The 21,846-nt window shown below is 36.5% G+C and overlaps 1 protein-coding gene across 1 annotated transcript; it reads left to right on the top strand.

The window, feature by feature from the left end:
- The first annotated feature begins 4,951 nt into the window (after window positions 1-4,951).
- On the top strand, window positions 4,952-10,495 carry LOC110692798 (calcium homeostasis endoplasmic reticulum protein-like). The gene is made up of 4 exons (XM_021869873.1): window positions 4,952-5,200; window positions 7,144-8,173; window positions 9,082-9,344; window positions 9,607-10,495. The coding sequence occupies exons 2-4, from the start codon at window positions 7,188-7,190 to the stop codon at window positions 10,314-10,316; spliced, it is 1,959 nt and encodes a 652-aa protein (XP_021725565.1). The 5' UTR covers window positions 4,952-5,200; window positions 7,144-7,187; the 3' UTR covers window positions 10,317-10,495.
- Window positions 10,496-21,846: the final 11,351 nt, after the last annotated feature.

Here is a 21,846-nt window from a genome sequence, read left to right as displayed (position 1 = left end):
TCAAGTAGCGGTTTTTAAAGTAAACCGCTACTTGAAGTAGCGGTTTTAAACTAAGAAACCGCTACTTGAAGTAACGGTTTATTGCAAAGAAACCGCTACTTCAAGTAGCGGTTTTAAACTGGACCGGAAAAAAAAACCGGTTTTTTAACCAGTGCTTACGTGGACGGTAGAATGGGAAAATAAAAAGTTTTGGCTGCAATTTGGGAATTGCGGTTCTTCTTGACTTTAATTTGGGAAAGAGCTCATTGAAAAGCTCTATATGAGCTGTAAGCCGGCAGCTGCAACTACAAGTTTGAAGATATACCTCGTATAAGGGAGATGCATAATTGAATGTAAGGATGAAACGAGGAGTTTATAAGGAAAAGACATGTATCGGAGAGTAGAGACTACAACCATCTCGTAGGTTCTGGATAAAGATACGATCAACCCAATAGAAAACAATGTCTGTACGACACGTATTGCAAAATGGCCAATTCTAGGCGCAATAGTTGTGGCCACAGGCAAGTTATCGATCTATATGAGTTTCAACCTCGATTTAACCTACACATACAGTAAATCAAATTAACACAATCTGTACTTTAAAGGTATTAAAAATAGATCCATTCCAATTCAACCCTAAAATAACCAGAGTTATTTCGACTCGTATGATAACACAATAAATATTACCAAAATCCGACACAAATACCCAAATTAACATCAATTTGCGTAAATGGTATAGATATATAGCTAGAATTATATGTGCTTTATGCCGGCACGTGATAAACGCTTCCTTAGAACTAGCTTACCATATGGAGGTGTATAAAAGCTTTTTTTTCTAGGATACTGTTTACGTACATTTTATTTTTATTCTAAAAATCAATGAAAAAGAGTAGATTGCTGAACTAGTCACACCACACTTAGCAGATATTTCATCCAATTAAACTAGGATTGACGACTAGAATATTAATAAAGTTGACATAATTTTATTTGGAATGAAATTTGACAAATCTACACTTTCTAAATCATGACAACATATCTACTACTACTTGTATAGCTTATGAACAGTGTAGTGCATGTGTGTTGCCATTGTAATTTAGTTAATGAACTTGGTTTAGCAATCACAAGATTAGTTAATTAAGTGTGTGTGCGGTGTTAGGTAAGTATTTGTGTGTCCCTATTAAATTGTAACTTATTAGTTAGTTAATTTGATCTTAAACTGGTTTATTAGCAATTTTTAAAATATCTAGCTAATTAAGGCCCTGTTCTTTTGAGCTTCTGGGCAGAGTAGAGCAGATTTCAGCAGATCAGAGCCGAGCAGAGCAGATTTCACTACTACTACTACTACTGCTGCTACTACTACTACTACTACTGCTGCTCCTGCTCCTGCTGCTGCTGCTGCTACTACTACTACTACTACTACTACTACTAGTATTTATTTATTAATTATTATTATTATTATTAAATATTAATTATTATTATTATTAAATATTAATTATTATTATTATTATTATTATTATTATTATTATTACTACTACTACTAATATTATCGCATTATTATTATAATCATTAAATTTTTAAAGTTAAATATTAATTATTATTATTATTATTATTATATTAATTATAATTATAATTATTATTATTATTAATAATAATAACTAATATTTAACTTATTATTATTATTAAAAATTAATAATTTTTATTATCTTTAAATATTAGTTATTATCTTAATATTAATTGTTATTATAAAAATAAATTATTTTTATTATAATTAATATTATTAGTTATAAGTATTATTATTACTATTAGTATAATTACTATTATTATTATTAAATATTAATTATTATTATTAAATATTAATAATTAATTATTATTATTATTAAATATCAATAATTAATTATTATTATTATTAATTATTAATTATTAATTATTATTATTATTAAATATTAATTATTATAATTAAATATTAAATATTTATTATTATTAATTATTAATTATTATTATAATAATTCAATATTAAGTATTAATTTTAAGTAGAGCAGAGCAGATTTCAGCAAAGCAAAGCATATTTCAGCAGAGTAGAGCAAAGCAAAGCAGCTCTAAAAAACGGGCCTAAGTGTGTGCGCGGTGTTGAATGTTGATGACATTGTAGGAATTTCAGCATGTAGATTATTTAATTGAGGAATGAACTTGTATTATTATTAAAAACAAAAAAGGTAAAACATACAATTGAGTACATCTATCAACTCGATCAGGTAGTGTTTAATTCCAAAATTAAAGCAATCAAGTATAAAATTAAACGACCAAGCAATAACAAAACACAAGTATACGTAACTAAGGCAAGACATTCCATGGGATTCGAAATTGACCAATTATATATAAGGGTTTAGATATGTTACCTGTAAATGTAATTAGAGAGTACTAATCAATTTGAAATTGACTATCGCAATTGCTGGTGTTGTACACGAATTTCCCTCTTTTTGGCAACAATTCGATGAGTTCACTACCATGAAATTAAAGCTTATTCTTAAGAAGCTTGAAGCGGAGCAGCATATAGTAGCAACTACCTTAGCAAGGTTGAGATGGTTTTATTGTACGTAACTTTTTAATTGTGTGTGATTGTTTTTAATAAAGCTCTTATTCCTCCAAGAGTTTAAACTAACGCACGTAAAGTTAAATATGATAGAAACTTAATTAGGAGGGAGAATATATATTTATTAGAATATAGTATGCCAGTGCTTGAGGGTTTGGGTAGAAGATATCCCATTTAATGGGAATGAATTCTTTAATAAAGCTCTTGCATACTTTTCGTTTAAAAAAAATATATAAAAAAAAAAAAAAAAAAAAAGAGTATGAAGTCGTTTTTTGTCAAAGTGTCAGTTAAAGGAAAAATGAAACCAACTTTTACCAAATATAGATTATATTCTTTTTTTCCTTATTTATTTGTTCATCCTATCAATAGATTCAAATAATATATCAATATATCTATTTATTTATATCTATATACTAAAGTAATCACCGAATAGGACACTTGGCATAATTTTGTGAAAAATTTTCCCTTCAAAATGCTTTTTTTTTTTAATTTTTTTTTACAAAAAAAAATTCTATTAAAAAAAATAACTTTTAATAAATTATATTTATACTTCGTATATATTTGTAACACATGACATGAATCAGATACGAAAAAAAGTATTACATAAGTCATTCAATTAACTCTATTTCAATTGACTAATATTATTATTAAATAAAAAAAAGTATAATATTAAAACAGACACCAGAAATGACACGTGTCAAATAATACTGGTGTTGTTTTTTTTCTCTAAAAACCCCCCTCTCCCTCTCCCCCTCCCCCTTTTTTAATTTTGTCAATATCATCTACTACTTACTATAAATTTTGCAAAAATATTCAACCTATCATATAACAATGTATGGAGCGATTTTCAAAGGGCGAACAGTACAATACTATTGTTCTCTCCAAAAGCATCTCATTATCATCCGAGTAGCCAATTCTTTGAAGAAGATGGATAGTGGTGAATTTCAAGAAGGTTCTACACCAATTTAGCTTAGTCACCCCCTTGTGGAAGGGCACGATAGGTGTGAAACAACTACAAATTTGATGCAAGAAGATCCAGCAAGTCACGAGTCATCATGTAAACTACGTCGACACTCCTACCAATTTCGCCCGTTTCTTCCCCTCTGCAGACTTCCGTTCACCCAACAACGTCCTCCTTTGAAATTTTGTTGGGTTTTGTCTCGTCTTCCCGTTCCAGGTTTAGAAGGAAATATCACCCTGCATAGTAGTTCTCCTGTGCTTTTTTACTAACTCTTTGTTTTGCACGTTAATCGGCTCTACAAGAATAGCATCTTCTTCCATCGGGTATACTTGGTTTCTTAGTCATAAGAACATTAAGAAGTTGTATGGTCCGACCCCTAATGTTCTATCGTGTAATCTTGTTTTCTTTACTTAGGGCTTGTTCTCTTCCGTTGAAATTCAGTTCAGTTCAGTTCAGTTCAACTCTTAATTTATGTCTAATGATATTGTTAGAGATATAAAGCCAAATTTCATTCATTTAAGCTCTTATTACAACGACAACAACAACAACAACAACAACAACAACAACAACAACAACAACAACAACAACAACAACAACAATAATAATAATAATAATAATAATAATCAATAAGTAATAATTAATAATAATAATAATAATCATCAATAATTAATAATAATAATAATAATAATAATAATCTATACTATATACTAAAGTAATCACCAGAGTTATCCCTTAAGTACACATGTCACATTCACAACAAAAAATTTCCCGCCCAAATATTTTTTAGCTTTTTTTTAAAAAAATTCTTTTTTTCCCTAAAAAAATAACATGATAAAAAAAATTTAATGAAAAAAAACTTACAATAATTTATAAAATATTTTAAATAATGTATCTAACATGAGAATTTTAAGGATAGACATGATATGAATTCAAATCCAAAAATAAAAAATGTTGCATATAAGCCATTTCATTTAAACTAACTCCATTTTAATTGAATTTTATTAATTAATTTATTTATTTTAATTTTCAAGTCTTATTATTATAAATCCGTGCATTTGCACGGGGATAAAACTAGTAATAATAATAATAACAACATTAATAATAATTATAATAATAATAATAATAATAATAATAATAATAATAATAATAATAATAATAATAATAATAATAATAATAATAATAATAATATTGATACAATTCATTGTTCAAATGGTTCTATAGTATATTTTTAATATATTTTCCATAAATTTTATAATTATATAGTATATTTTTCGTAAATATTTTAATATCTACATTTGTATATACACATATGTATAGTAATAAATAATCAATAAATAATCAAAGATCACTAATTCGTAGTTAAAAATCACTAATTAATAAGTTCAGTTCAGTTTAGTTCAGTCAATCGGAACATGCCCTTACTTTAGGTTGTAATCTTACTTTTCTTTTATAGTATATACTCTTTGTCAAAAAAAAAAACAAAGAGTGAAACAACCCCTAAAATAACACCAAAATTTCGTAAAAAAAAAAAAAAAAAAAAAAAGAAAAAAAAAAAAAAAAAAGGGTAAAAAGGGGAGTTATTGAGTTATTCACGTTTGCGGTTGCGCTGCGTAGCTGCACTCTCTCTCTGTGAGCTTTCTCTACTCCATTGAAGCAGCTTTTAAGTTACGGTAAGATGTTCTTACATTTCAAAACATCGATTATCAATTTCTCAATCTATTGTTAATTGCTAAATTAATTTAGTATGGTCAATTTAGGGTTCGTGCATTATTGAACTATTGATTGATTATAATTACTTGAAGATTTAACATAATTATTGGACCCTAATTTGATAGTCGATTCAACTTTGGTTTGTATAACCCTCTAATGTCAATGTCAGGACGAAACCATCAAATTTTAGATGGTTTTCGAGTGTAGTGTTCATGATTTCAGGTTAATATTTGATGGGTAGTTGACTTCAGGTTAATTTTTGGTAGTTTTTTAGGGTAGTGCTCATTGATTCAGCTTAATTTTAGATAGTTTTTAAGGGTAGTATTCATGATTTCGGGTTAATTTTAGATAGTGTTCATGATTTCAGCTTAATTTCAGATAGTTTTTGAGGGGAGTGTTCATGATTTCAGGTTAGATTTAGGTAGTTTTCTAGGTTAGTGTTAATGATTTGTTAGTGAATTCGAGCCTGATGAAAAGGTTTGCATATGTTGGCATACAATAATTTGAGTAACTATTGGAGAATTGCTATTATGCGACATGACCGGCTTTTTAGTTTGGGTTAAAGGGTTGCATTTTCTTGCTTGAACATATGTTGACATGATATGTTTCTTCCTTTCTTTGATATCATGTATCTCAATAAAGCTCGCTCCCAAACAATATTAGTTAAACTTAATTTTTAAGTTTTTGTACTTCTGTTGTAGATTGTATTTGGGTTAATGTCAAGATGTCGTATCTTGCTGAGAGACATCGTGGTTAGGAAAGTATGATTGTTAACTTCCAGTGGTTATTTCCACAATCATGACCCTTTTCCACATTGTATTAGTTGCACTAGAGTTGATTTGTAGATAATTATGATCTTTAATTGTTAATAGTTATTCCTTGAAAACAATCCTTTGAATGTCGGTTTTCATTTTTCCTTCCCTTAGGTAAGGGAAAATGCAATTTTGCAGCTCCAATGTATCCTACATATTGTTTGTTCTTAACATTACATTATATTGGACAACACCTAATAGCTCATTGAATTTTTATCTTCAAACTTGTAGATAGTAATTGATTTTGGATCTAATGTACAATGATTTTTTTTTTCTAAAAAAATAGTTTTGTAGAGGTAGCCTTGCGGTCGTGTTCATAGACCCCTTTACTCTGTTAGTGGAGCTTAGAAACTCCTCTACCCCGTGCCTCTCTCCAAAAAAAAAACCCACATTACAATAAAAAACTACGTACTACGAATATTATAAATTACTAGGAATGTATGGTCAATGTTGCTGAACTTCTACCTTAATTAGTGTTTGAAGATTTTTGGTTTGGGGAAGTTTATAAGGTTTGCTGTTTAAGGATGGTCATTTTTTAATTGGAGACTAGTGCTGCTGCATTACTTTCAGTTTTTGGTTGAGCAGGGAAAGAGGAGATTGTTTTATATTATGATTTCTTCTTTTAAAACAAAAGGTCCCTCTTTGTAATTTTGGATGTGAAGTTCTTTTTGTTCAAATTTGTAACATCTTTGTGAATAATAACCTCAAGTCCACAATCACACTAAAACACTGAATAAAGTGATTACTATGACTTAGATTAAATGGGAATTTCTGTTTTCATAAGGTGAAATGTGAATAATAAAAAGTCTTTTTGCTGCATTATTAGCTATTGGTTTATGCATTGTGAAAATGATGAAAAGTAAAATACATTAAAAAAGTACTTACAATTAATAACAGATGCTTTTAACAAGACTGTTAACAATATATACTTATCTATACTATTAAGCGAATTATTAAAGGTCAAACGAGTATTCAAATGTTGCCAACTGTTTTGATAGAAGGGATTTAATTTGTGTGTGTGTGTGTTTGGCATAATTTCTATTTGCCAGCAAGTAATGTAATATTAATGGGGAAAATCTTCTGCACTGCAGTTAGTATACAGGAGATTGTCTTATAAAAAATCATTTATATATTGATGGATCGCTCACCACATGATTATGCTGCTATGGCATTTGCTCAGCAACAGCAACAGCAACAGCAACAGCAACAGCAACAAGCAGCTAATTTGCCAGGACAACAGTATGGATTTCCTCCACAGCATCAACAGTTTCCCCCTTCAGTTCACGGTCCTCCTTTTCTACCTCCTCCTCCATCTGCCCAACAATTTCCTTACCAACATCAGCAACATCCTCAACAAATCCATCCTCATCCTCCTCACTCTCATCTTCTTCATCTTCAGCAGCAACAACAGCCTCCACCACCTTTTCCTCCTCATATGCCTCCTCACATGGCACCATCTCCTTTTCCTGGAGGACCATATGACTCTGCCCCACCCCCAGCTCCTCCTCCTCAAGATCCTGAAATGCGAAAGCGTATTGACAAGCTAGTTGAGTATGTTGCCAAAAATGGCCCAGGATTCGAAGCGATGGTTTGTGAGAAAGAACATAAAAACCCAGAGTATAGTTTCTTGTTTGGCGGTGAGGGTCATGGATACTATCGCTATAAGCTGTTTTTGTTTACTCGATCTCCTGGTCCTTTTGGTGCCCCTTTTCCCCCTTCTATGCCTGGGATTCATCCACCTTCTATCAATCCTACTGCAGCCTCTGGTCCAATGATGGGCCTACCTCAGATGCACCAACCACCTTTCCCTCATTATGATCAGCAACAGCCCTATTCTCAGCCTTACATGGGTGATGGTCGAATGGATTATGACCAACCTCCCAAGTCATTTAGAGGTCTTTCAGGTCCACTTCCTTCTGATATTGCAATGGAGTTGAACAATGTGCTTGTCAACCTCACTGGTACCAAGGAGTCGATTAAAGGTGCTAAAGCATGGTTTATGCAGAGATCGCCTTTTGCTCCTGCTCTTGCTGAAGCGTTGAGAGATAGGATCTTCACTTTAGAAGATTCTGAGAAGCTATTGCACATTATTTACCTTGCAAATGATATTCTCTTTGACAGGTATTTGTAGGCTATAGTTGAGTTTTCTATAATTATTAATTCTAAATGTTAAATCTAAATTAAAATAGTCTTGCTGATTTTGCTTTGTTTTCAAATTATTTTTCTATGTTCTTGCTCCTGTGGATTTTGTTGTTGGTGGTAACCCTATGGAGGCTGCATAACTCTACTCTCTTTCTTTTGTTTTGCTTTATCTTCTCAAAACAATGCTTTGCTCTTTGCATTTAAGCAATTTACTGGTTGCTACATTAACATATTGCATTGATAGCTATTCTGCATCTCTTTTCATCCTCCCACTCTCTTGAGGCATAGTTTCTCTGCCTTCCTCTTACAAATATATCCATGCACCATAGTATTAATAAAAACTGTCTTCCTCCATTTACAAATTTTGTCTGACAAATACTTCCATACTTAATTCTGAAAAATTTACCCAAAGTATTTAAGAGAAATTTATTGTGAAAACTAAATACTTCGTAAGCAACGTGGAGAGTACAAATTAATTTTTATTTTTATTATTACTCTTTAACAGCACCCATTTTAGAAAAGAATGGCTGGATAGTTGCATTTATTTTCCCCACCATGTACATATGTAATGGATGATTTACTGGTGTTCTGGAATCATTTTAGATATATTTTCCCCTATGTGTTTATGTAAATGTCGTTGTTAAACTATAAAATAATTGGCATACACTGTTGTGGTACTTTCCATTTTCAATGGAGCTCAAAAATATACTATTCTTTGGCTTTGGTAAATAATAGATTAAATCAAAGTGGTTCAGTCCACTGTATGTGGTTATTCATGATGTTTATGTTAGCATATCCTTGTTTACATGGTTTTTCTTCATTAGTGGCATTGCACTATTCTGCTTTTTGCACCAGTTTTTAATACTATGGTTACTTGAATTTCACAGCTTCCAGCGACGCGCCAATCCTAACGAACTTGATAATGAGGCCCTTGCATTCAAACCCGTTCTGGGCTCCATGCTGGCAAGAATTTACCATCACCCACAAAATAAGGAAGAAAACCAGTCACGGTTGCAAAAAATATTGCAATTTTGGGCTTCAAAAGAAGTTTATGATCAAGAAACTATCCATGTGCTCGAGGGAGAGATGACTGGAGGACCACCGCCTAGTTCGTTTTTTGGGCCTCCCAAAGAGCCTTCAAGTTCTGGGGGTAGGCCATCACCTTAAAATTCACCGTCTAATCTTTTATCCTTTTGACATTTGAGTAAATAAATTGTTAAATATATTGGTGGGGGTTGTTTTTTGTTTTTTTAAACTAATATTCCTGCTATTCTTAGAAAATTTTGCTGGATAAAATTGTGTCAGTATGTTTCGAAAATGATATCTTCAACAATAAGATGCATCTTACTTGTGGTTTCACATTTTCTTTAACTTTTTGAATTGATCATATATTTTTATGGACCTCAATGCAGGGATACCTCACCAAACAGCAATCAGTAACCTTCAGTGGCAGCAGGACAAACACAGCATACTAAACCAAGAGCAGCCTGATAGACATGGCTTCGGAGGTCAGCCATTTCTTCCACACACTGTCACGCCTGGTGGTTTTCCAGGATCTGTTCCTTTACCTTCGGCAGCTCCACCTGTAAATCAACTTCCTACCCCACTTGCACCACAGCCATCTGCTATTAATGTTGGCGAAAAGGTACCGCCATACCCTTTGTTCCCTCCCGGTCTTATACCTGGAATGGTAAAAAAACAACAGGTTGGAAGTGGTGTACCTTATTCTCCGATGAGCCCTCTTGAAATCCCAACTGTCATACCGTCATCTGACATTCCTGAATCTGATATCTTGGAGAGAGTGGCAAAATATTTCAAGGAGATTGGAGAGGTCAACCCTTCGGAAGGGCCAATGAGCGGGTCTGAAGCAAGATATGATGATGACTATCAAAGAGATTCTCCCGTCCGCAAGGGAGGAGCTTGTATCCCTCCACCACCGAATCTGCAATTAGATGCAGAAAGGGAGACGGAATCAGGTTCATTTAGCTCTGGAAGATTAGGTCTTGGAGCCACTGCAAATCCAAATGAAGCAAGTCAATATGATGATGTGTATACTAGTTATCGCAAACATAGAAGCTCTAATTATCATGTGTCAATGAGTACAAGAACAGGAACACGGTAGTAAAGCATAGTAGAAAATTGTGTGCTATGTGAGCTAAAGTACCAGATACAAAAAGCTTAACTCTCTTGTATGACTCAATGTTCAATCTTGGTTTGATTTTTTTTTTTTAAAAAACGCAATTGTCCTCCAAATCTTGTGTGTGTATGATGTATGATCCCACCTGTATTGATTTAAGCCAAGCCGACATCATCATCTGATTAAAAAAAACCGAGAAATAAATTTAGTGTATGAAATCGAATTAGGAGTAATACTTGACTTCCATATGGTTGAACAGCGTTGACAATGATTCTGGATCCGTAGCAATAGATGCTATACATGAAGCTGCTAAAACTAAATGTACTAGCCTTCGTCCCAGGACGCGTAATTATGTTAAGTCATCCTATAATTAGTAAAAATGGGAAGATCAGAGTTAAAACACAGTAACTTCATTAGGAAAAATTGTCAAAAAGGAATGAAATGCTGGTATTATAATTATACCAACATAAATATGGTATTATAACATGCCTAGTTGGTATTCTTGTAGTTGTTGTGAAATGCCAGTAAACTTGTAGATGGTACTGTGCGTCATCACTAACATCTTTATATTTGTTTGTTCATATATGATAAGAGGACATATATGTATTGATAAGTTCATAATAAGCATTATACAACTAATTAGGTTTAAGATGTGATAAGAGCGAACTTATTATCTCCATAATAGTGATCATTATTGATATATCCAGTAATTGCACTTATTGAAGACACAGTTCCTTCAGCAAGACCTAGGGATAGTGAAACGCTAAACATCGCCCACAAATTACCATATAAAGCCCACAAATATGTTATGATTTGACCATTATGCCCTTTTGCTAAAATTGAGATAATCTCGGTGTAAAAAATGTGGAGCCGTATTGGCTCGTCGGGGGAGACCGGATGGCAGGCCGGAGATGCGGGGGACGCCGGAGGTACGTCGTCGTCGACGGAAAACGAGGTAAGTGACCGCTAAAATTCACGGTTTACCGTCATAGTGGCTACGGCGCTTAGGGTGGACGCCCAAACCGTAGCCTGGACGTCCAAGCCGGACGCCAAAACCACCAGAGTGGCGTCCAGGCTAGACGCCCAGACCACCAGAGTGGCGTCCAGCCCAGACGCCCAGACCACCAGACTGGCGTCCTGGGCAGACGCCACTCCACTGGGTGAGGCGGCCCTGCCAGGCGCCAGTCCAGTGGGTGTGGCAGCCCTGGCAGACGCCACCTTTAATAATTAAATTTTATTTTTTCCTTTTTGATTTTGTTGTTGTTTTTTATTTAATTTTTTTGTGAAAATAAAAAATCGAAAATGATTTTTTAAAAAAATTCGAAATGGGTTTTTTGTAAATTAAATTTGAAAATTCGAAATAGGTTTTTTTAAAATTAAATTTGAAAATTCGAAATGGTATATTTTTAAATTTAGTTTGAAAATTCGAATTGGGTTTTTATAAAAATTAAGTTTGATTATATATAATTATGTTTTTTTTTGTGTTAATTATGTGGAAATATAGAAATTAAATGTATTATCCGTTAAATGTATTTATTGTAATATATAATTGATGCAGGAATATGGTGGAGACGGAAATGATTACAGTGAGATATTTGGACATGATGGTCCATTCGAAGAAGCTCAACAGGCGATTGATTGGGCAAAACAGGTTGCAATTGCAGCTGGATTTTGCTTGGTAGTAGCAACTCATAAATCTCAACGGGATGGTAGAATGGATCGCATTTTGAGATGTGACCGTTATCGCAAAAGAGAAGAAAGAGATTTTCGTACAGCCACTCGGTTTGACACAAAGCGGAAAGGTTGTGGGTGTGAGTTCAGAGTAAAGGTTCGACAACTACGGAGTCGTGACGGTTGGGAAGTGATAGGTTACTCTAAATGGGGGTATCACAACCATGAGATGATAGTATATGAAGAGGGTCATCGACAACTGAGCGGCTTAAGTCCTGCTGCGAAACTAGTTGTGAAAGAAATGAGTGATGCTCAAGTGAAGCCTGCTAAAATATTAGCATCTGTGTTAGAGAAATTTCCGGAAGACCATCCAAACCGAAGACACATCTACAACGTCAGACAGCAACTCAGGTTTGAACGGTCAGAGGGAAGGAACCCTATACAGCAGCTGCTACACCAGGCACAATCACGTGGTTACCTGTTCTGGTTTGATTCTGATGAAGATACAGCGGAGGTGACTCATCTTTTCCTTGTGCATCCTGATTGTGCTGATATGATCAAGTCTTGGCCATTTGTGATTTTGATCGACTCAACGTACAAGACAAACAAGTACAAGTTCCCTCTGGTTGAGATGGTTGGGATGGCTCCAACGAACCAGAACTTTCTGATTGGTCATGCAATCATCAGGGATGAGACGGCTCCAAGTTATTATTGGGTTTTGGAGAAGCTGAGAAACTACATCGAGCCTAATGTTCATCCAGCAGCCATCGTCAGCGACTGTGAGGGAGGTCTCTTTGCCCCCATAGCAGAGCTGTTTCCCGAATCGAACCACTTATTGTGCACATGGCACATCAACAACTGCGTGAAAGTGAAAGCCTACAACCTTTTCAAGAAGAATTTGGAAATGGCAGAGAGATTGGTGAATGGTAAGTGGCGGAAGATCCTACAGGCTACCACAGAGGAAGCGTATGAGCGAGCATTGGCTAACTTCAGGGATTCGTACCAGTGGTGTCCGGCACTGGTGGACTATGTGATGCATCAATGGGTCCCTCATAGGGAAAAGTTTGTCAAATATTGGACAAACCAGGTACTTCATTTTGGGAACACTACAACATGTAGAGTTGAGAGCGCTCATAGAGCTACCAAGGACTGGATTGATTCATCGACCGCTGCTTTGGATACACTGTTCGCTAGACTGAACAAGTCAATTGAAACTCAGAAGAACGACATCAGGAACTCTCTAGAGGACTCCAGACGACGACATGGTACGATGTATAGCCATTTTATATTTAAGATTCTCCATGGTCGTGTGTCGCACTACTGCTTGGGGTTGATTCTCACTGAGCTGAACAGGGTGAGGGACTTGGCTGACGAAGTGTATACTCGGTGTGGGTGTACTATTTCAGTAACTCATGGATTACCTTGCGCATGCACCATTCATCGCGTTATTACAGAAGAAAGGGCGTCGTTACATGTTGATCAGGTCCATTCATTCTGGAGGACGCTTGTTATTGGTGAGCATGCAGACAATCAAACGGCCGACCGTGAACAGGAAGAGTTGGAGCAGTTCCGTTCGATGTACGACCGAGTGTCCTCCAGCCATCCTTCTATTATTCGTGACGCTACTCATGTGCTTCATGACATGTTCCACCCGTCTAACTTAGATTATGAGGAACCCGAAGGAGTTGACCGTCCTCGAGGTCGACAGCGGCGGAACAGGAGTGCGTTTGAGTATATCCGTGGTCATGGTCGTGGTCGTTCTCGTGGTCGGACATCGTCATCTAGTCGTAGTCAATCTTCATCGTCGGTGGTACAACATTCGCACAGCGAGCGTAGAGGGTTGGGATGCGCTATATAATGACCGGATCCACGAATGGAACACCCTAGCTGCATTTTAGTTTTTCTTGTTTACATTCTTTATTTGTAATCTTATTTGTACGTTGCTCTTTTAATGAGAACATTAATATTTTATATTGTATTGCTTACTGCATTCTATATGTTGCATGGGTAAGTTGCGCGGATCCACGAACGGTTATATCAAAATTTTAAAACAGCACTGATAATATGTTTAAGTTGGAAGCTAAAAGAACAATCTAAAATGTTACAATTTTACAACATAATGTCCAACATAATGCTCTATAAATAAAATACAATAACCATCAGTAATCCCTCCTCGACGACGACTCCCACTGCGCAAGGGTCTGTTCCAGACTATCAACAACAGCTCTCCCTGTTGCACTCATGCTGTCCTTCTCAAGAGAGAGTTTCTGAACGTCTTGCATTATCTTTCCCATCCACTGCATACAACAAAAAACAGAAGATGAAATACAATAACAACAAATAAAACTTAATTAAAAGACAACGATAAATATAATAAAAGACATACCGCTTCCGTGGCAGTAGGCGGTGGCACATAATCATCATCGCTGTGGTCGAGATCAGCGATCAACCTCGGGTGCGAATACCGGTTGAACCATTCCATGTAGTAATGGTCACACATGTGAGTAACCCCAGAGGGCGGCCGCTGCAACTCCGCTGTCCATAATCGAGCCACCATCGGAAACTGGTCCCACGTCCCGGTCATGATATCCGGCCATTCCACGACGTACTCCCTCGACGATGCAGGTCGGACCGCCTTCATCGGGCACGCCGGGGGAGGAGGGACAACTTGGACAAATCCAAGTTGGCGAAGACAACGCTGGGGCATGTACGCTTCGACGATGTCACGATACTGAATGAGTCCCGTGTACAGGGTCCTGGGTACCCTAACACTAGGGTTCGGGCCGAAAGGCATCCAGTTCACCTGTACAATTACAACATATAAAATATAATAACATGAATATAATATGTGCAAATAATAAAATGTAGACTCTATAAATAAACGTTACCTCTAAGGGGGACAGCCTGTCCAGCAATAACCGTATCGATCGGAGGCGGTCAACGGACTTCTTCTCCGAGCGGGGACTCCACGCACAAGCACGCGGCATCCCCTCATCAATAGGAACTGGGTCACGATGTGGTCGCAATGCAGGAAATTACTCGTATATCCAAGTCTGCAATAGAGTCAGACACTCAGTGATACCTGCCGCGTCAGCCCGACTCGCAAATCCTAGTTGGCGATACAAATACGCCAACGTAGCCGATCCCCAGGAAAACTGGCCTACACTGTCGGGGTCACACGCCTCTACGATGTCGCGTGGCCTGAGCTTGTTTCCGCCGCTCTTATCCGGAAACAAGGTACATCCGAGGAGTAGAAAAACATAAGCACTCAGCTGTGCGTCGGGCGTCCTACGTGCACTCGGGTACAAACACCGCTGCAACACAGATGCGATCTTCACACCTCCGTGTTCCCAAACACCTAGCGCCTCGGTGTACAGTGCAACCCTGTCCACCGCCAACAACTCCGCCAGCGAATCTGCCTGATCCGCATCAGCCACAGCACAAAGTCGTTTACCCTCAACACGAATCCCCAGAATGGCCTCGACGTCATGTAACATGATCGTCATCTCACCGAACGGAAGGTGAAAAGAGTTTGTATCCGGCTGCCATCGCTCAATGAAAGCCGTGATCAGCGTACTGTCAATCTTATCGTGCATGGTGGCAGGAACGTGCTTCACCCCAGTGCCCTCCAGTCGCTCGAACATCTCGCTCTCCGCCGGCCAGGCCTCAGCCCATGTACGCAAAAAGCTACAAGTCTTTTCCCGGGTATGACATTTCAACAACCCCGTAACTGAAGGCCTCTCCTGGTCCTCCCAAATACGGGCAGCTATGTGTCCTAGAAAGCTAGGAATCACACTCCCGTCAACAGGCCCACCGGGCACCTCACTCCTAACAACCCAAGAATCATTACCCGCCCTCGACCGTTTCCTGCTTGCCCCAGAGACAGTGGACGCAGATGATGTGCCAGATCTACTAACAAACCTACCACCCCTACCCTTACGCACCTCCACCATATGCGTCTCGTACATGTCATCAACCCTCTGACTGAATGGACCGTAATCATCATACGGTCCACTGCCATCGTCCACATCCTCATCCTCATCTGCGCCCTCCTCCTGGTCACCCTCCTCAGCATCATCATCGTCATCGTCATCCTCATCCCGACGGTGGATCCGTTCTCTACGAACTGAGGCCGAAATACCACGGGATCTGACATGTCTATGCCCCGACCTCTCCACTGAATAACTTCTACTAAGAAGCTCTATATTCTTCCCCCCACCATGACGACCCTACACAAAATTTTAAAATATATAAACATACAAAAATTTATACGATAAATAATCATCATCGCAAATCAAATACACTAAAAACAAACAAATAATAGTAAACAAAATATAAACGTAGAAAAAATACAACGAAATTGAAAAAATTTATAAAAATAACAACAAAATATAAAAACAATTCAAAATTATATTACAAAAAAAAAAAAAAAAAAAAAAAATTAAAAACAATTTTTTAAAAAAATTAAAAAAAAAAATAAAAAAAAAATGGGGGGGGGCGCCCTGGCTGGACGCCCAGCCGGCGGTGGTGGCGCCAGATCCAGACGCCGCCACCAGTTGGCTGGCGTTTGGGCTGGACGCCACTGCCACGGCTGCGGCGCTTAGACTAAACGCCACAACCGTGGCGGTGGCGTCCAGCCCAGGCGCCAGCCAACTGGTGGCGGCGTCTGGATCTGGCGCCACCACCGCCGGCTGGGCGTCCAGCCAGGGCGCCCCACCGCGTTCACGGCGGTTTTCCCCTTTTTTTTTTTAAACAAAATATACCTTTCCACCTTGGGACATCCTTCCCTCCGCCGCCGCCGCCGCTTCCTTGCCTTGCCGCCTCGACATTGCCGTTATTTTGAATTTTTTTTTTTTTAGAGAGGTTGAAAGAAGATGAGCAATGAGAGTGTGAGTGATGAGAGTGTGAGTGATGAGAGTGTGAGTGTTTTTTTTTTCTTAAGGTCAAGGGCAATTTTGGGAAACCAAGTGAATTTTGTGGGCTTTATGTAGTAATTTGTGGGCGATGTTTAACAAATCCCTAGGGATAAGGGGGGGGGGGGGGGGGGTTGGGTTTAAGATGTGCTAAGGCTCTTAACAAAGTGCACATGCTCAAGCTATAATGGAGAATGTTGAACCAGGAAAACAACCTAGCTGTTAGAGTTCTCAAAGATAAATACTCTAAACCCAACAATCTCTTTAGGTCCTTCTCTTATGGTTCTCATCTATGGAAGAGTATGGGTAAGGGGTGGTATCTTTTTAAGAGTCGTATCCAGTGGGGAGTTGGGGATGGTGTAGATATTTTTCTTTGGAACTATAAATGGAGTGGGAGTAGCACCATTAGAAGCACGGTCCTTTACAGAGAGAAGATGAGGATATTATGGTAGACCAGTGCATTGTTGATTCGAAGTGGGAGTTCTCCAACTTGTCCTTTGTTCTTCCAGATAATATTCTCAATCAGTGTTTGAGTGTCCCTATCCTGATTCTTGAGCATAATTGTCATGATTTTATCTTTTCTGAATTTACTTCAAAAGGCAAGTTCGATTTTAAAAGGGCAATGTCTGTGTTTGATGCTGAAATTGGTTTGAATGGGGACTTAGGCTGGATCTGGAAAGTTAACACAACCCCAAAAATAAAATTTTTTATTTGGTTATGCTTTCTACCTCATAAGGTTACTCTTGCAAGAAGAAACATCATTCCCTCTGATAAGTGTGCTTGCTGTCCCAACTCCCCTGAGAACTCAACTCAATTCATATTCAATTGTGTAATACCAGTAGTTGCATAGGCCATAGGGTTAGGGGTGTAATTGTGTAACTTGTTTATATTCAAGTTCATTTAACTTAGGTGAGTCTGAGCACGATCCCGAGCTTTTAAGCGAGCTCAAAAATATGTTCAAGCTCGGCTCATTTTGCACATTATATGTTCGTGTAGAGCTGTCAATTCGGGTATTCAAGTCGAGTTTGAGTCGGGTCAAATTAGGTCTCGGGTTAAATCAGGATCAGGTTACGTCGGGTCAATCTAGCTTCAGATCAGGTTTAGGTTCAGGTCGGGTCAATTTCAGTTCAAGTTCTAACGGGTCGTTCACCTTTTCAGATATAGGTCGGGTTTAATTCAAATTAAAATAATATTGGGTTCAATTTCAGGTTCAGGTTGTGTTGAGTCAGGTTTGGATGGGTTAACAAGATGGTACATTCGGGTTCAGGTTAGTGTTGAGTCAGGTTCTGGTTCAAGTTCAATTCTAATAAATATCGATGTGGTCAAGTTGAACTATATAATTACGCCTTCCATAATTTGATCAAGCATCATCAAGATTTTATTAAACCTATATACGAGTAGTAGAGAACAAAAGTTATATAAGCTGAACAAAAGATTTTATTAAATCGGATTGAGGGTTTACAAAATTATACCAGTATATAAGCTGAATAAAAGGTATATAAAATTTTATTAAACCTTTTATGACTCGGGTTCATGTTTTAATTGGGTCGGGTACTAGTTCAGGTTCGGATTGTTTTCGGGTCGGATTAAATCGGTTGACGGTTACTATCAGGTTGAGGGCAGGTTCGAGTTCAAGTCATAAAGGAATGGATCAAATGGGTTTTCGGTCAAGATCAGTTCAGGTTCAAGTTAGGTTACAGGTCACTAGTTTCACCTTATTGTTCGAGTACAGGCTGGGTTCAGATCTTTGTCCGTTAAGGTCGTGTTCTCGGGTCGGGTCATTTTTTGACAGCTCAGCTATAATCCACATTTTTGAGGAAATTTTGAGGTTTCGGGGCCCGGTGGAAAAAAGTGTTGAGACCCTAGGGGATATATCTCGGGGTCATATAATGCTGTTTGAAACCATATATGATCATTATATGTTGTCATAAACGTACGTGGTAGACTTGAGTTTACGAAATCAATACAAGTTGTGAACGGGTAAAATGACCATTTAAGGGCATATTGGATGGTTCCACCGACCCAATTGGACACCTGGAGGGTATTAGGGACCATGGTAAACATCTCAGTAATTTTTATTTGCTGGCGAAAAAATATCAAAAAATTACAAAATTGAAGGCTACAATCCAAATTTTTTGAGGAAATTTTGAGGTTTTGGGGCCCGGTAGCGAAAAGCCTTGAGACCCTAATGGATACATCTCGAAGTCATATAATGACGTTTGAAACCATATATGTTGTCATAAATGTCCGTGGTAGGCTTGAGTTTACGAAATCGGTGCAAGTTGCGAACGGGTAAAATGACCGTTTTAGGACATATTGGATGGTTCCACCAACCTAATTGGACTCCCAAAGGGTATTATAGACTTTGGTAAACATCTCGGCAATTTTATTTCCGGGCGAAAAAAGTCAAAAAATTACAAAATCAAAGGCTATAATCCACGCTTTTTGAGGAAATTTTGTGGTTTTGGGGCCCGATGGCGAAAAGTATTGAGACCCTAGGGGATATATCTCGAAGTCATATAATGTCGTTTAAACCATATATGATCATTATATATTGTCATAAACGTCCGTGGTAGGCTTGAGTTTACGAAATCACAACACAACAATATTTGCACAAATTATGTACTACCCTGTTTCTTATTATATGTTCTTATCTCATGAGTTGAAATATTTCACTTCCACATACGAATTCTTCCTTTTTGTAAAATATTTCATCATAGTGGGGATTGGGGAACAGTATGAAGAATGTTGTGGGACCAAAAAGAAGAAAAAATAAAATGCATCTACTTTTCACATGCAAAAACTTTTGTATACACCCGATTTACACTAATTTTACTGTACATTGATCAGTATAAGGGTAACTTTTACCTAATTTTAAGGTAACTTTTTGCCTTTTTATGGGTAACTTTTAACATAATACAATTTTTATATAAATAGACAATAAGAAAAGTTTTATAATGGTAATTTAATTACATTTAATCACTAATAATTGATTTTTAGTCATTTAAAATGTGATTCTTTACTAATAATTTTTATTTGTATTGGATTACTTTTATGCATATTAGGGTAACTTTTATTTATTTTAGGGGTAACTTTTGATCAATCTAGTCTATCTTTATAGTATATGTACAATAATTATTGTACACCCGATTTTTTTTTTAAGTTTGTGTTTCACATGATGCTATTTATCTTTTAATCTCACTAAATCATTTTACATAGATTTCTTTTGACACTTAAAAAGTGATAATAAATTCGGACTTTCTCATTCGTTTCATGAATAAACAAATGTTACCAAAAAAAAATGAAAAAGACAAGAAAATGTACACATAAAGCATATATCCCCCCCCCCTTTGTTTTACAAAATGTCTATACTTAACAAGTAATTAGTACTAATTAAGACCCTAGCCAAAACCCTTACAATCCCCAAAAGTAACATGCCAAAAATAAACATGACTAGATGTAAGTTTGTAACTACAAAAGACATGGAACTTCAATTCTTAGATTAATTTAGCGAGACTAAAAGACACGAGTATTGCATGATCTTGGACTAATCCTCAATCCTTAAAATAGTGTTATCATCTTGACCTATATATTAAAGATAACAGGAACTAAATCTATGTTACAATTATTATTATTTTTTAAAAAAAAAAAACACAAAAACTAAAAATTAGTAATATTGGTCCAAGATTTGCGGGTTACGTTCAGCTGCTGCATGGGCCCCAATTTGGTTTGGTTTGCCTTTTTTTTCTTTGGGCCTATTATTTACTGATGATCGATCTAGTAGATCATCTTCTTTTTCCTTGGGCCCCAAGTTGGAATTCTAGATCTAAATCACAAGCAAGGGTACTGTTGAGGTTTGGCAACAACTAAACTTTTGCAACAACAAATATCGTAGCGAAAGTAAGTCGTTGCAGATACCTTTGGTAACGGCATCTTGGATAACGAGCAAAAGTCATTGCGAAAAACAAGAAGTTGTTGCCAAAGATATTTTTAGCAACAACTTCTTTGGTTGGCAAATAACAAATTTCTTTTATGAAACAATAATTGAGATTAAAATTGAAACAAATATCATTATTAATAGGGTTTATCACCATACAAAATGCAACCAACACAACACTAAAAAATGAAAAAACAACAGATGATGATATGATCAAACTAGCGTGAGCGTCTGAGGTGTTATAACGATAGTAAGTAACACCAACAGCGGGTTGACATTTTGTAAGATTATGAATACCAGTTTTCATACATTCACAAAAAGACTTGTACCCACAGAAGTCCATAAAACACCAGCATGTTCCGGTTTGGCACTTGTATGGCTGGCATTGGTACTTCTTCACATGTATTCTCTTGTACAATTTCAGCTCGGCTGGTCTGACCGTGTTCAAAGAAAGTAAGAAAATAACAAGGGTTATTTGGTTTAGGGTGACGTGGTTCCTTTGGTTGACGATGATCAACATTTTTATTTTTTAGTGTTGAATGTTTTTGTTGAGATTCTCTGATTAACTTTTGAATGTTGTTTATTATCATTTATAAACGCATTTTAGAAAGAGGGTGGAAAGGGCGGAATATAAATATATATTTCATGCCTTTAGCTTTTTGGTGAGATAGTAACAAAGAACGTTCGAAAATTCATTTAGTAAAACTAAATACCAAGTACTCCTTAAGAGTTAAGACTTTTGCATTTTGCCTTTTACGTACTAATTACTGTAGTATCTAATAACTTTAAGTAGCTTTCAAAAAGCCCTTCAAAAAAAAAAAGATGCTTTCAAAAAAAAAAAAAAAAAAAAAGTAAGAATTTCTAAAATGGGCAAGTAATGAGCTGTACAAGATAAAGACAAGTAAAAAGAAAAAAAAAAAGAAGAAGATAAAGACGTACGAGTCTATGCATTATGTACATGGTGGGTTCAAGTAATTAGATATAGAGTATGATA

This window comes from Chenopodium quinoa, unplaced genomic scaffold (genome assembly GCF_001683475.1).
Source record: "Chenopodium quinoa cultivar QQ74 unplaced genomic scaffold, ASM168347v1, whole genome shotgun sequence".
In the NCBI taxonomy this organism is placed as follows: domain Eukaryota; kingdom Viridiplantae; phylum Streptophyta; class Magnoliopsida; order Caryophyllales; family Amaranthaceae; genus Chenopodium; species Chenopodium quinoa.
Note: the sequence above shows the minus strand (reverse complement) of the source record. Positions and strands in the feature narration are given on the sequence as shown.